The 13,347-nt window shown below is 36.1% G+C and overlaps 1 protein-coding gene across 2 annotated transcripts in view; it reads right to left on the bottom strand.

The window, feature by feature from the left end:
• Positions 1-13,347, bottom strand: part of LOC150088092 (CXXC motif containing zinc binding protein) — a 209,712-nt gene that overhangs the window by 158,453 nt on the left and 37,912 nt on the right. For both annotated transcript variants that reach the window (XM_090369335.1, XM_090369334.1), the window contains exon 3: positions 4,325-4,381. In XM_090369335.1, the coding sequence (XP_090225461.1) occupies positions 4,325-4,381 (57 nt within the window). The remainder of the gene's footprint in view (positions 1-4,324; positions 4,382-13,347) is intronic.

Here is a 13,347-nt window from a genome sequence, read left to right as displayed (position 1 = left end):
TGCATAATCTAAGCGTGGAAGGAGCAAATTTTGAAGGTGGGTTAAAATATTTTTGCTTATGTTTTATTATTTACAGACAAATGTATAGGATCAGAAGGTGAACAAGGGTCAACAATAATGGAAGATGTTTGATAGACTTCTGCATTTTTAACAAACTTAAAATCACAAATATATTTTTCTGACCTAAGAATATTCATAAATTCACATGGAAAGCAAGAAATGCAAATTCTGTAATAGACTATATTATCATTAATGAAAATTTAAATAATAAAATTAGAGACACTAGCATATTCAGAGGCAATAAAATTGACAGTGATCACTACCTACTAGAAAGTAATTTCAAAATAGAAAGGAATTATTTCATTAGAAAGAAGAAAATACCAACAAAAACTACTAAGAGATTAAAAATACATTTGTTGGAAGATGAAAGCATCAAATTAATGTAGGAAAATCTATTGAAAGATAAACTCAAATCATATGAGAATGAGAATTTTGAGGAAATCTGTTCAAACATAAAAATATAAATAAATTCTGGGAGCTGCTGAAGAAAATCTTGGATATAAACCTATCAAAAATAAAAACTGATTAAGAACCTGGAATGAAGAATTGAAAGAAATAATCAATGAGAGAAAAAAAAGAAAAAAAAAAAAAAAAAAAGGTCTATAAACCGTTCCTGCAAACTAAAGATCTACATAAAAAAGCTTACAGCAGAAGTTAAAAAATTATCCAGAAGAATCCGATGAGATGACAGATAAATTTGTTAAATCCTTATAGAGGTTTCAAAATTTTTAAGAAATTACAACTAAACACAAATGATCAAATAAAAACCAACTATTTCTTAAGCAGAATGGAAGAAACACTATTCTAAACTGTGGTATAGTCCTTGAACTAAGGAAGAATGAGAAGATGAAGGACATAACAGTTAGTCCCCGACTCACGCAAATTTTTTTGGTAAAATTATAACGATACTTTCTGTATAATTTTTAAGAGAGTGAAGTTGAATGAAGGAACAATAAGTTTTTATTTTCGTTTCCATACAAACTACGTTGGATAATAAACTGCGGCATAACTGGAATCTAGGTAAATAACTAGAGTTAACATTTCATGTTCTGCTTTAAAAATTCTGAAGAAATATTTGACGTGTTTGAGAAAGGTGACTTCATTGAAGAACTTCAGAGAAATCCCCATGTCAAGCCACTGGACTGTGGCTTGACATGCGGGTCAAATTCACATGTGTCCCATCAGCTTTTTCTTCGGAGAATTACACTCTAGCCATTTGTCTCCACATCCTTTCCTTCTGGATTGTAGAGTCAGTCCAGTTTTGTTTGGGAGCAAAGTGAAGGCTTTTGTTTGTATTTTGTATGTAATATTTGTCACACGTCAGGTATTGTGGTGAAGTTCAAATTCACATTGTCCTACCATTTTGCGTTTAGCATGTGCTTCATTTGCATGTCATAAAGTGTGACAGCATCTCTTGTAACTTAACCCTGTGAAGATCTTTACAGAAAATTTCATTTTGACCATTAATCATGGTGCCACCTAAGAGAATAAGTAAGAGAGGTATTACTTCACTGCAGTCCTCAGATAAAGTTTTTAATCGTTATGGTATTTAACTATTTTTCTTCATTCTTCTGAGAATATTATGTGGTTTTTGTAATTTTGGCATATTAGGGAAATAGTAGCAATATTTTATTAGCCATTCCCGAGTTACGTAAAACTCTACTTACATAAATAGTCTTGGAACGTATCTCTTACGTATGTCGGGGACAGACTGAATAACAATGGAAGAACTAGATTTATCATTACAAAAACAAAAAAAATTAAAAAAAAGCCTGGGTATAGACAATTTGAGCATAGAACTATTTAAATATGGTGGCACCTTACTAAAAAGCACACTGTTAAAATTATTTAATATCATATGGCACAAGCAATAGATACCCAAAGATTGGGAAACAGGAGCATGATTCACAGAAAAAAGGCTCCAGAAATAACCCTAACGCACGCACGCACACACACAGAGAGAGAGAGAGAGAGAGAGAGAGAGAGAGAGAGAGAGAGAGAGAGAGAGAGAGAGAGAGAGAAAAAACATTGCTATCAACTGCATCAAAGCTATACTCTAATATACTAAAGAACAAACTTAATAAATATAGTGAATTTTTGAGAAGAACAATGTGGGTTCAGAAAAGGAAGTAAAACAGATGCCATTTTCTCATTTGGAGAGAAAAAGTGAATTTAACTTATCAACATTTCTACTATTTATTGATTATGAAAAAAGCATAATATAATGTAAACTGGGAAAAACTTTGATAGATTTTACACGAAGAAAATATACCAACCCAACTCTAGAAAGCAATACAAAGCTTATATAAAAATTCAAAAAAGTTTGCATAAAATATTCTAATAGCCAACCATCACACCAATAAAGGAGTCAAACAAGGATGGAACTATCACCCAATTTATTTAATATTTACATCAATAAAATTATTAAGAAATGGAAATAAGCATTAACACTGGAATACAGCTAAACAACAGGAATAAAATCCAAACTATATTGTATGCTACCAATCAAGTAATAATTGCAAAATCAGAAGGTGAACTTGGATATAAACCTATCAAAAATAAAAACTGATTAAGAACCTGGAATGAAGAATTGAAAGAAATAATCAATGAGAGAAAAAAAAAGAAAAAAAAAAAAGGTCTATAAACCGTTCCTGCAAACTAAATAAAATAGGCACAAAATATGAGATGAAGATCTCCACCTCAAAAACAAAAAAAAACAGTGGAATTATGTAGAAAAAACATACAAAGAGTCAAAATTGTTATTGATGACAAAATAAAAGAACAAATATCCAATTTGGTGAAATTGGATATTTGTACTATTCAGGAAATTAAAATAAAACTACACGCTAAACTACAAAAATATAACAAAATGAATGGAACAATTAAATGCCACTTCAGCAAACAAATCACAACTAAAAATTATGAGTGCACAAAGTTACTTCGAAATCAGTCCCCTTTTACAGGTGTGAGACTGCGGGGGGCATGGTATCAGTCCATCACTCCCAATCCAACAGTCTGGGAACATGTTGTTCAGAGCAGTGCACACTTGCAAGCTCTAATGAGGCAGTGCTCCATCTTGCTGAAGGATTATGTTGGACTGTACGTGTGCAATCTGAAAAAATGCATGTTGTTTCAGTATGTCTAGGTATGTGATTACTGTAATGGTATCCTTGAAGAAGAATGATCTGATAATTATGTCCTTCATTAGACCACACCACATATTCACTTTTGGATTATCTCAAATGTGCTGATGGATACATACAGTGTGGGTTTTCAGAACCCCATATTTGAACGTTGTGTCGGCTAACTTTTTCCGAAACATTAAATATTGCCTTGTTGGAAAATGTAACATGACTCAAGAAATCACGGTTTCAATCAATGTGATCAAGAACATCAATAGTGAAGTTTTGTCACTCAGCTTGATTGCTTAAACCATTTGCAATTTATAGGCATACAAATGCAGTGGCTTGTGTACAACCCTGTGCAGAGTTGCATGGGGCATATTCAATTCCTTGATGCAAGGCCAATTAATTTCTGCATGCTACAAACAAAGACAGCAACGTACCTCTTCAATTTGCTCTTCTGAGATGCTTTGACAACTTCCTGCATGTTGCTTCTGCATGCTACTGGTGTTCAGAAATGTCCTTTACCATCTCCAGATATACTTTGGGTCAGGTGCATCTTTATTGAACAGATGTCTAAACTGCCTTAGAACCATGACAACAGATTTGCTCTCTGCAAACCACACCACTGCCTGTGCTTTCTCTTGTACTGACACCATGTTTACACAAATGACAACAGCACTGCAGCCTCAGTCACAGTGCATTTCAATATATCAACAATGAAACTTGATGATATCCCCCTCTACTGGCTATGTTACCATATGTAAAACATGAATTTTAACCACCTTTTAAAATTTAAAATGTTCAAATGGGACACCCTATATTGCAAGCAGTTTTTTGTGAGCAACAACAACATAAGTAAAAGCTGAGCTAATCAAGAAAAACCCTTACCAATTATATTGGCAAATTGTGGAAAATACTGACACGTTTTGAAATAAATCACACTGTATCATTCTGGTGTTTTAAGCAATTTCTCTAATTTCAGAGCACTTGTTCTATACCTTTTCCCAATCTAAAATTTCTTAACCATTAAAATTTCACTATTTGTTTCCTTATATTGAAGCTATAATTATTTCATTAGAATAAAAACAGCTGAAAAATTTATTTTGAAAGTAAATATGTATACATGTATCTCAACTCACCAATTTGTTTATATACTGCCATTTTTCAAAGTCCTCACCACAGTTTGTGCATTTCAACTAATAAAGGAATTAGAATAATAAGCAGAAGTCACTTATGAGTAACCAATTAATATCTAGAGAAAAAAATTATTTGCTACTTTTCTTTAAAAATAATCAAACTCAAATCTATCCTATAGTGCAACAGAATGCATGCCAAAACAGATAATTTCCATTTCAATCTACAACAGGATATTTTTAGTCACTGTGCATTTAAATGACATATAATATAATCTATATAAATGACATATAATCCAATAAAACTTTAACATAAAATGAAATATATGAGAAAAAAATTAAAAATCAGAAAATATTTTATTGTAAAAATCTTTTCAAAAACAGTTCAAGATGGTATCCTCATGCATGCAAACATGTAAAGCTGCATGGATGCAGACAACCATGCAGCTTTACATGTTTGCAATCAGTGGGTTTCATTGATTCTCAGAGGAAAAACTCCAAGGTGTGAGCACAGAGGAATATGGAGGCCAATGTTACTTAAAATGAGAGAAACAAAATACATCTCAGAGTATTTTGCTACTGATTTCAAATGTCTGCATTTGCCTCTTTAAAATAGTATCAACAGTATATGGGGTGGTATTGTCTTATTTGAAATAACGTGCAGCCATTATCAACCCACTGCAGGATGGAAGCCTCCTCAACAATTCATGTTGAGGGAAATGGACCATAATCTACCACGCTGGTCCAGTGCGGGTTGGCAGATCGACCGTATTCAGCAGGCAGGGGCTTGAACCCCGGTCTACTCAAAGAGCGTGTGCTACTGCACTCCCGCTCCTGCCCACTCGGCTACGGAGGCCGTTCACTTTTTTGAAATATGCACTGTTAAGTTCAACTACATTCAGTTGTGATGAAGGTGTAAAGAATGTAAATGAAATCACAAACAAATGTCTGCATTTGTCTCTTGAAAAAATAAGGAACCAATCATCCACATATATGACATGGAGCACCACACTAATTTTTAGATCTTGAAGTGGTGTCTCTACATTTGCATGTGGATTTTCTGCTGACCATATGTAGGTATTTTTTTCTAACACCATATCCAGATAAATGAAACCACACTTCAGCACTGAATAAAGTAACATATAAAATATCTTCTTCATTATCAGTAATTATTATTTGTTTTTTTTAGGAGCATTAGCAACTAAGGCCATATTGCTCCGGGAATATGCGGTGGTCATTCCCTGACCTTTCTGCATCCTCCGTATTTGGTGGTGACTGGCTCGTTTGTTTGTTTGTTATTTAGTTTTTAGGAGCATTAGCAACTAAGGCCATATTGCTCCGGGATATGCAGTGGTCATTCCCTGACCTTTCCGCATCCTCTGTATTTGGTGGTCACGGGCTCGAACCCCGGTCTAATCAAGAAGCATGTGCTTCGTACTGCTGCTCCTGCCCACCTGGCTATGGAGGCACCTCTTTTGGAGTCAATGCACTTTTGTCACCGATGCTGCATGCATTGATTTTAGCTGTGAAGAAAGTTTTCTCTTGTGCCTCCAGGAATGCATCCACTACAGTTGTGACATCACTGTCAGTGCAAAAATGGATGCCAGCCAGGTATTTTTTCAAATTGGAAATAGGTGAATGTCCGGTGCTGCTAGATCTGATGAATAAGAGGGATGGTCCAAGATTTCAAAGCCACACTAATGCAGTGCAGCCTTGGCAGTAAGACTTGTGAGCAGTTGTGTTGTCCTGGTGGAACAAGACTCCTTTGTTGAGTTTTCCTCAATATTTGTTTTTGATGTTTTCATTCATACAAGCACCTCACAAGTAATATACCCCTGTGACTGTTTGGCCTTTTTGAAGGTAATCCACTAGTAACAATCCATCAGCATCCAAAAAAAACTGACCTTAGCAGATGGAATTCACTTGGCTTTCTTTGGAGAGGATGAGCTGTTCATGGCTGAAAGTTATGGACCCACATCTCATCCACATCAGATCCAGCACATTTCAGGAAAATGTGCTAGATCTGCTTGAAAACTATGCAGGTGTTTACTTGATTTGACAGCTCTTGTGCATTTTTGATCTACTATCAACAACTTCGGGATCCCTTGTGCCGACACCTTTTTTATAGCAAGGACCTCTGTTTTTATGTGGTACACACATTCAGATGAGTTGCCCAAGATGCTGGCAGTGTATCAAATTGTCACTCATAGATCACTCATCACCAGATCATGTACCTGTCAACAACTGCTGGAGCAATATGGCCTTAGTTGCTAATGCTCCTAAAAACCAAAACAACTCAACTCCAAAAAGTACTATGTTGAAAAGTAACACATTCCAAAACTCTTCAAATAAACCCTTCATACTTAGGGCACACCCCCAGGGACTCAAATCTGGTGAGTATGGGCTTGGCAAACCCAGGTCCTGAGCTGGATATCATCATTCTTCTCTTTCTTGGCGATTCCTTTCTACTTCTGACTCTTGTTCGTTCGTTCGTTTGTTCTCTCTCTCTCTCTCTCTCTCTCTCTCTCTCTCTCTCTCTCTCTCTGGGTAACTCAGGATTTTTTTTTGCTGGTGCAGCATAAGTCTCAGGCTTCCTTGTACCATATGGCTGATAATAATAATAATAAAAAACATTTAAAACAACATGGTATGTTTATATGGATAGCCTACGTGATATGTACAGAAAAAAAAAAAATAATAATAATAATATAATAATTGCCAGATTTCTACTGGTTCAATTTTAATGAAATTTGGGAAGGTTCAATAAATCTTTCCAAACAAGTCAAATACAGGCAACCCCCGTATAACACAGTACTTCTAAAACACAGTTTCTCTCTAACATGAATGATAAATTGCGGCAATCCTTGCACAACATGGTATTTTTGAGCTTTTGTGCTGGGAAAACCCTGCTGTTATGTTAGATGCAATTTTCGACATTTCCATTCCTTTTTGTGAATCCCTGCTGTTGACTCGCTAGTTGTTATTGCTTTCATGGTATTTTTCTAAAGCACATTTCTGGAGGTCACTATCATAAAACAATAAAAACAGTTTGGATTTTCTGGTTTATTGCGCTTTTCAGTTAGTGCAATCAATTATAAACGGGCAGTAAACTATCTTATTGTATTTGCAATAATATCGATAGCTGGAATTCTGTGGGTTTTCACGTTATTATGGTAAAATGTTTTTCCCCTTCCAGGAAATATTCAATCATATAAAAAACATAAATAAAGTTTCAGAAACTCATTACTCCATATCACACTTGTGGGTACCATGTTTGTTGCAACTTGTGCGTGCCCTGTTCTTTGTGATTAATTGCTTATCACTTTTACTGTTTTAAATTTTACAACAACAAAAAAAAAAAAAAAAAAAAAAACAGTGAACAGAAATATCAATTAGTTAGTACGTACAGTATGTAAGCTTAAATTTATTTTTATTTTGCTAACTGGAAAATATTCTTCTGATTTTCCCCGTATAATTTAACTTTGTTAATTGGTAAGGTAATAAAGTTAAATTTGTGCTTTAATCTTTAAAGCAGAGGTCCACTGTATTTTGTTGGGAGATCACTGGGTTCTCTGCTATTGAACTTGTGCTTGTTTGACACAAAAAAAAATTGTGACTTTGAAGCGTGCAGTTCATGACTTTTAAAGAGAGCAGAAGGTACACGAAATCTAGATGCTGGAGAAGAGATTGTGCTTAGAAGCGTTGAAGAGGAAGAAAATTAAATGAACATACATTATCTGGCATACAAGTATCACAGTTTGTAAGGTAAAACATTTCTTCAGTTATTACTATTTAAGTTACTACTATTATAAAAATAATAGTTAAAATATTAAGTTATTACTACTATAAAAATTAAGTTTCCGATAGCTATAAAAAAAAAAAAAAAAAGTGTATTAATGTGAGCTTTTGGAACGTAACCCCCCTTTTTGTACTGGTTCTTAGTCCCCATTTAACACGGTTTCGCATTACACAAGATTTTGTAGAAACCAAATTACCATATTATACGAGGGTTACCTATATAACATTTCGTGAAAATTCACCTAATGGGAATGCAGCTATTACGTGGAGAAGGACGGACAAAGAAATAACAACTGCCTGATTTCTGCTAGTCAAATTTTAATAAAATTTGGGATGGCCCCATAAATCTTTTTGAAAAACCCAAATATAAAATTTCAAGGAAATCTATCTAATGGGAGTGAGTTATTACATGAAGGTAAATGGGGAGTGTAGACAATAGGTGCATTATGCATATGGATGGGTGGAGGTGGGGGTTTCATGAATGATTTGTATTCACCCAGAAGCAGTCATGATATACAGTCAACACAGTCACCAGAAAAATGAAGCATTTTGACAGTATTGTAGAAGTCCTCTGACTGTCCTCCAAACCACAAATTGGCAGGAGAAATCACCTCATCAGCAGCAGCTTGTTATGTTTGTTTGTTATTTGGTTTTTAGGAGCATTAGCAACTAAGGCCATACTGCTCCGGAGATATGCAGTGGTCATTCCCTGACCTTTCCGCATCCTCCGTATTTGGTGGTAATGGGCTTGAAGCCTGGTCTAATCAAGAAGCATGTGCTATGCACTGCTGCTCCTGCCCATCTGGCTACGGAGGCGCTGTCAGCAGCAGCAAAGTGTTTTCCACGAAGACAGGATATCGGGGCAGGAAAGAGGGGAGAAATCTGACAGTGAAAGGTTGGGGAATAAGCAGGATGTGGCAAATTTTCAAACACACACTCACAGTCACATTTCAATGTGGCACAAGAGGTATGTGCAGGGATATTATCACGGAGCAGTTTTACACCTTTTCACCTTTTGACAGTTCCATCTTTTTTTTCTTTTACAGCAGCATGCACACTGTTCTGTTACACCAGTTAGTATTTGCATTATCAGAGGCATATGATGCAAGAAGGCAAGCTTATACATCATGAGCCAAAAAAAAAACCTTCCCATTTCACCCATTCATTGGGTCCAAAAGTTTGTCCACTTTTTTCATGAATTTATTTAAGCTATGCTATCAACTTCCACAATGACAGCAGGAATTTTGTTCCAGCAATCAACTACCCACTGAATAAAGGCATTTTCTGCATATCTATTCGACAACTGTCTTTCCACAATTTCAGTTTATACACCCTCAGGTTTGTAATTAGCATTAGCAGAGGCACATGATACAAGAAAGCAAGTTCATACAACAACAGCAAAAAAAAAAAAAAAAAACCCCTTCTCATTTCACTGCTATATTCATTCCAAATGTTTGTCTAGTTCTGCCTTGAATTTATTTAAGCTATCAACTTCTACAACAACAGATGGAAGTTTGTTCCAGCAATCAACTACCCGCTGGCTAAAAGCAGACATCCGCACATCTATAATACAACTGTCTTTCCACAGTTTGAATCAATCGCACTCAGGTTTGTAATCGGAGCAAGAGGAAGAAACCCATCTGCTCAATCCATTCAAGGCCTTATACACCTCAATCAGATCGCCTCACAGGTGACTAGTCTCCAGAAGCAGAAATTTCCAGAACTAAAGCCTTTCTTCATAAGAGTACCTTTTGTTCCCTTCACCAGTCTTGTTGCCCTTTTCTGTACTCGATCTAGCAAATCTACATCCTTCCTAAAATGAAGCTTCCAGACCTGTATGCAGTACTCAAGGTGTGGTATGACCATTGCCTTATACAAGGGAATAATCACATCCTTATCCCTGCTTGCAAAATTCCTGTATATCATTGACAAGACCCCATGACCTACTCTGGCAGCCTGTCTACACTGCTCAGAAAACTTTATATCTGACTGTACAATTACCACCAGGTCTCTTTCATTCTCCACAACCCTGAGTGTAACCACACATAGTTGGTACATTTCTCTGGAGTTACTGCTGCCCATATGCAGTAGTTGGCATTTGTCAATGTTAAACTTCAGTTGCCACTTCTCAGCCCATCTACACAACTTTTCCAGATCCTGTTCCAGCAGCATACTGTCATTACTGTTATTAACAACCCTGCCAACCTTTGTATCATCTGCAAACTTTGACATTAAGCTTGATATACCTTCTTCAATATCATTGATAAACATACAAAATAACAATGGGGCCAACACTGAACACCGAGGGACACCACAAATAACATTAGTTAACATAGAGCAGTATCCATTGATTACCACGCTCTGTCTTTTCCCACTCAACCATCCTTTTATCCATTGTAGCAACTTGCCCTTAATGCCATACTGCACCAATTTGTACAGTAGTCTTCCATGTGCAACAGTATCAAAAGCTTTCCTGAAATCGAACTATATGATATCAAAATTGTTTTTTGCATCCAGTTCCTTTGTGACCACATCATAGTATCCAATCAAATTTGTCAAACAAGACTTCCCCTGGACAAACCCATGCTGTGTCTGAATTATTACTGCTGTCATGTCTAGATGATCCTGCAATGCTTATTTAACCAGTGACTCCATTATTTTCTCTGGAACAGAAGTCAAACTAACAGTTCTGTAATTACTCGTGTCACCCTTTGATTCCCCTTTGTGAATTGGAGATACATTTGCACATCTCCAGTCAGTGGGACTTCCCCCGAGTCCAAGGATGCTCTCATAATTATGGCTAAGCGTTTGCTTACTTTCTCTGCCACCTCCTTTAATAAAACTGGATAGATCCCATCTACCCCAGGGGTCTTTCTTATGTTTAACTTCGACAATTTCTCCTTCACTTTGCTCTCATTTATTACAAAATCATTTAACTCCCTGTTAGAGTTTGATAAACATATGGCCCTCTCCTCCTTGAATAACTCCTCATGTGTGAATGTAGATGCAAAATACTAATTTAGTTTGACAGCTATCTGAGAATGATCATCTACAGTCAAACCACTGATATCAAGTTGACCAATCTCATTCATCTCCTTCCTTTTAGAGTTTATATAAGTAAAGAAGACTTTGCTGTTTTTCTTTACATCCTTTTCCAAAGGTTTTTCATAATCTGCCTTCGCTTGCCTAACTCCTTTGTGACCTTGTATCTACCATAGGCTTCTGTGTCACTTGACAATTTATATACATCTCATGCATTTTCTTCTATGCCACGAGTCTCATTAGTTCAGCTGACATCTATTTGGGCTTAAACCTAGAGCAGTATTTCTTAGTTAGAACAACAAAGCTTAGTAGTTTCCAAAATTACTTCCGTTAATGCTTCCCATTTAGAATTTGCTGTTGGTAACATCATCAGTTGGTCCCACCGTATAGAAACTAAAAAATCTCTGAGACCACTGTAGCCGCCTTTAACAAAGCAAAAATCCTTCCCTTTACTCCAGATGGTAGTCACATCTTTAAGTAAATTCCACATCACTACACTGTGATCTCTGCCCCTAGTGTTTCTTTTATCTATAAATTCTTAAATTGATGAATAATCACTGCTGATAATCTGAGCAAGAGGAAAAATCCCAACAGCATTGAGCCTGCTCAATTCATTCAAGGCCTGCTCAATTCATTCACGGATTCCTAGTCTCCAGATGCTGCAATTTGCAGAACTTAAGCCTTTTTTTTGGTAAGAGCACTGAGAAATTGCCACTTCTCAGCACATCTGCCCAACCTTTCTAGATCCTGTTACAGTAGCATACTATCACTGACAACCCTGCCAACCTTTGCATTATCTGCAAACTTGGATATTAATCCTGATATACCTTGATCAATATCATTGATAGTAATATACAAAACAACAATTCGCCCAACACTGAACCCTGGGGGAATCTCCTCATAACATTAGTCCACAAAGAACAGTGTCCATTGATTATCACTCTCTGTCTTCTCTCACTCAATCATCCATTGTAGAAACTTGACCTTAATGCCATATTGCTCCAATTTCTACAGTAGTCTTCCAGAATTTGCAGATAAAGGAAACTCTCAGTGAGAGTTATCATAGTGCACTGATGTGAGATTTACTTAAAGATGTAACTACCATCAAAGGTACATGAAAGGATTTTTGTTTTCGTAAAGGTGATTACAGTGGTCTCAGAGAGTTTTGAAATTCTATACAATGGGATCAACTGATGATGTTAAAAACAGCAAATTCTAAATGGGAAGCCTTCAAGGAATTAATCTTGGAAGCCACCAGGCTTTTCATACTAACTAAGAAATACTGTTCAAGATTTAGATCTAAATGGATATCAGATGAACTAATGAGGCTCGTGACAGGGAAGAAAAATGTGTTTGAGGCACATTAATTATAAGGTGACACAGAAGCCTATGGCAGATATAAGCTAGTCTGTAATCAAGTCACAAAGGAGGTTGGGCAAGCAAAAAGCTGATTATGAGAAATCCTTGGCAAAGGATGCAAAGAAAAAGAACAAAGACTTCTGTACTTATGTAAACTCTAGAAGGAAGGGGCATGAATCAGATTGGTCCACTTGAAGTTGGTGGTTCGAATGTTGATGAAAAAATAGCTGACAAACTGAACGAATGTTCTGCATCTACATTAACACATGAAGATTTCTGTAAGAAAGGGGTGGACAGAAGTTTACTAAACTCTAACAGAGAGCTAAATAATTTTGTAATAACGAAGAAGAAAGTGGAAGAGAAATTGTTGAAGATAAACATAAAAAAGGCACCTAGTCCAGATGAAGTCTATCCATTCAAATTGAAGGAGACAATGAGGGAAGTAAGCAAACCCTCTGCAATAATTATGAGAGCATGCTTAGATTCGGGGGGAGTCCTCATGATACAAATAACTATAGACCTATCAGTTTTATTTCAATCCCAGGGAAAATAATGGAGTCACTGGTTAAAGAAGTGATGCAGGATCACCTAGACAAGTGTGCAGTAATAGTTCAGACCCAGCATGGGTTTGTTAATGGAAAATCTTGTCTGACCAATTTGATTGGATACTATGATGTGGTCACAAAGGAACTTCCAAAAAATAATTTTGATATTATATACTTGGTTATAAAAGTTAGGCAGATGGGCTGAGAAGTGGCAACTGAAGTTTAACATTGATAAATGCAAAGTACTGCATATGAGTAGCAGTAACCGAAGAGAAATGTACCAAC

Source organism: Mastigoproctus giganteus, chromosome 3, assembly GCF_048544385.1.
Source record: "Mastigoproctus giganteus isolate SK-2022 chromosome 3, ASM4854438v1, whole genome shotgun sequence".
NCBI lineage: Eukaryota > Metazoa > Arthropoda > Arachnida > Uropygi > Thelyphonidae > Mastigoproctus > Mastigoproctus giganteus.
The sequence above is the reverse complement of the archived record's forward strand: the minus strand, read 5'-3'. Positions and strand labels throughout refer to the sequence as shown.